The sequence below is a fragment of the Aplysia californica genome, unplaced genomic scaffold (assembly GCF_000002075.1).
Source record: "Aplysia californica isolate F4 #8 unplaced genomic scaffold, AplCal3.0 scaffold00364, whole genome shotgun sequence".
In the NCBI taxonomy this organism is placed as follows: domain Eukaryota; kingdom Metazoa; phylum Mollusca; class Gastropoda; order Aplysiida; family Aplysiidae; genus Aplysia; species Aplysia californica.
Window position 1 is genome coordinate 146,391 of NW_004797634.1, and position 1,170 is coordinate 147,560.

The 1,170-nt window shown below is 39.7% G+C and overlaps 1 protein-coding gene across 1 annotated transcript in view; it reads left to right on the forward strand.

Moving 5' to 3' along the window:
• Window positions 1-1,170, forward strand: part of LOC101863997 (MFS-type transporter SLC18B1-like) — a 15,406-nt gene that overhangs the window by 7,625 nt on the left and 6,611 nt on the right. Inside the window, exon 4 of the mRNA XM_035971036.1 lies at window positions 1,054-1,104. Within this exon, the coding sequence (XP_035826929.1) occupies window positions 1,054-1,104 (51 nt within the window). The remainder of the gene's footprint in view (window positions 1-1,053; window positions 1,105-1,170) is intronic.

Below are 1,170 nucleotides of genomic sequence, written 5' to 3' on the forward strand. Positions count from 1 at the left end.
CGAAAAAAGTTAATTAACTAATTAAATAACTAATTTAAAAAATGATATAAAACGGCAACAAACTAACATTAATAACATACGCATTAAAAAAAAGAAAATACTTTCCATGGAGATAACAGCAAGCCCCCGTGTGGCCCGTGGTCATGCTACCAATCGTGTTTGCTAGGTACTTCCACACTGTTCCGAAAGTTGCACAATATCTTTTCGGCTCAACTCTAGGCCCGTGTAGGCTCAGGCTTAACTCTTTCACTACCTTGGGGTTTTCCTCTCCTGGACCGGGCCCTATCTGTGACCCATTTTCTGATTTTACCTGCCGTCGGACAAATTAAAGATTTTGAGTTCAATTTTCAATATTAGCCACATGTATTATGTGTATGAAAATAATGGGGACATAACGCTCTTCTCAACATGTAGCTAAAAGTTAATGATCATTCTTTTGTCTGAGATTTTAATTTCTGTTAACTAATTAAAAAGTGAGACTGGTTTTGAAGCAGAAAGTGGAGATCCGTCAAACAAGGGGATCGCGGTCCAACATTTGGAGATATGAAATAACTAAATATTGTCACGACGTGGTGGAATCAGGCGCTCATCAATTTTTGGGCATTTGGAGTTATTGATACCATCTGAAAGCTTATTCATTTGCGTTGTTTTCAATTTTAAAAAATCCAATTAGCTTAAATAGAAGTTGAGATATTTGCAATTGAAGGAGGTGAGGTAGCCTGGTTTTAGTGATAAAATTAAGAAGAAAAAGGCCACCAAAGTTTGGTAACTTCAATACCTTATGAGTCCATGAAAACTGAGAATTACATACATTGTGCCTTTAAAAACGTTCTTCAACAAAATTCACATGGAAAGGTGCTTTCACAAAAACATAAAAGGGGTTTAGCCCAAAAACAAAATGTCGATAAAAATTGGCAAAATGGTGGGAAAATGCCTTTTTCTTCTATTTCATTATTTTGACGAACGCCCTATTTCAGCAGGATGTCTCACCCATGTACTTGTTCCCCGCCCTCAGAGAAAGCCTCACCCATGTACTTGTTCCCCGCCCCCCAGGATGTCTCACCCATGTACTTGTTCCCCGCCCTCAGAGAAAGCCTCACCCATGTACTTGTTCCCCGCCCCCCAGGATGTCTCACCCATGTACTTGTTCCCCGCCCTCAGAGAAAGCCT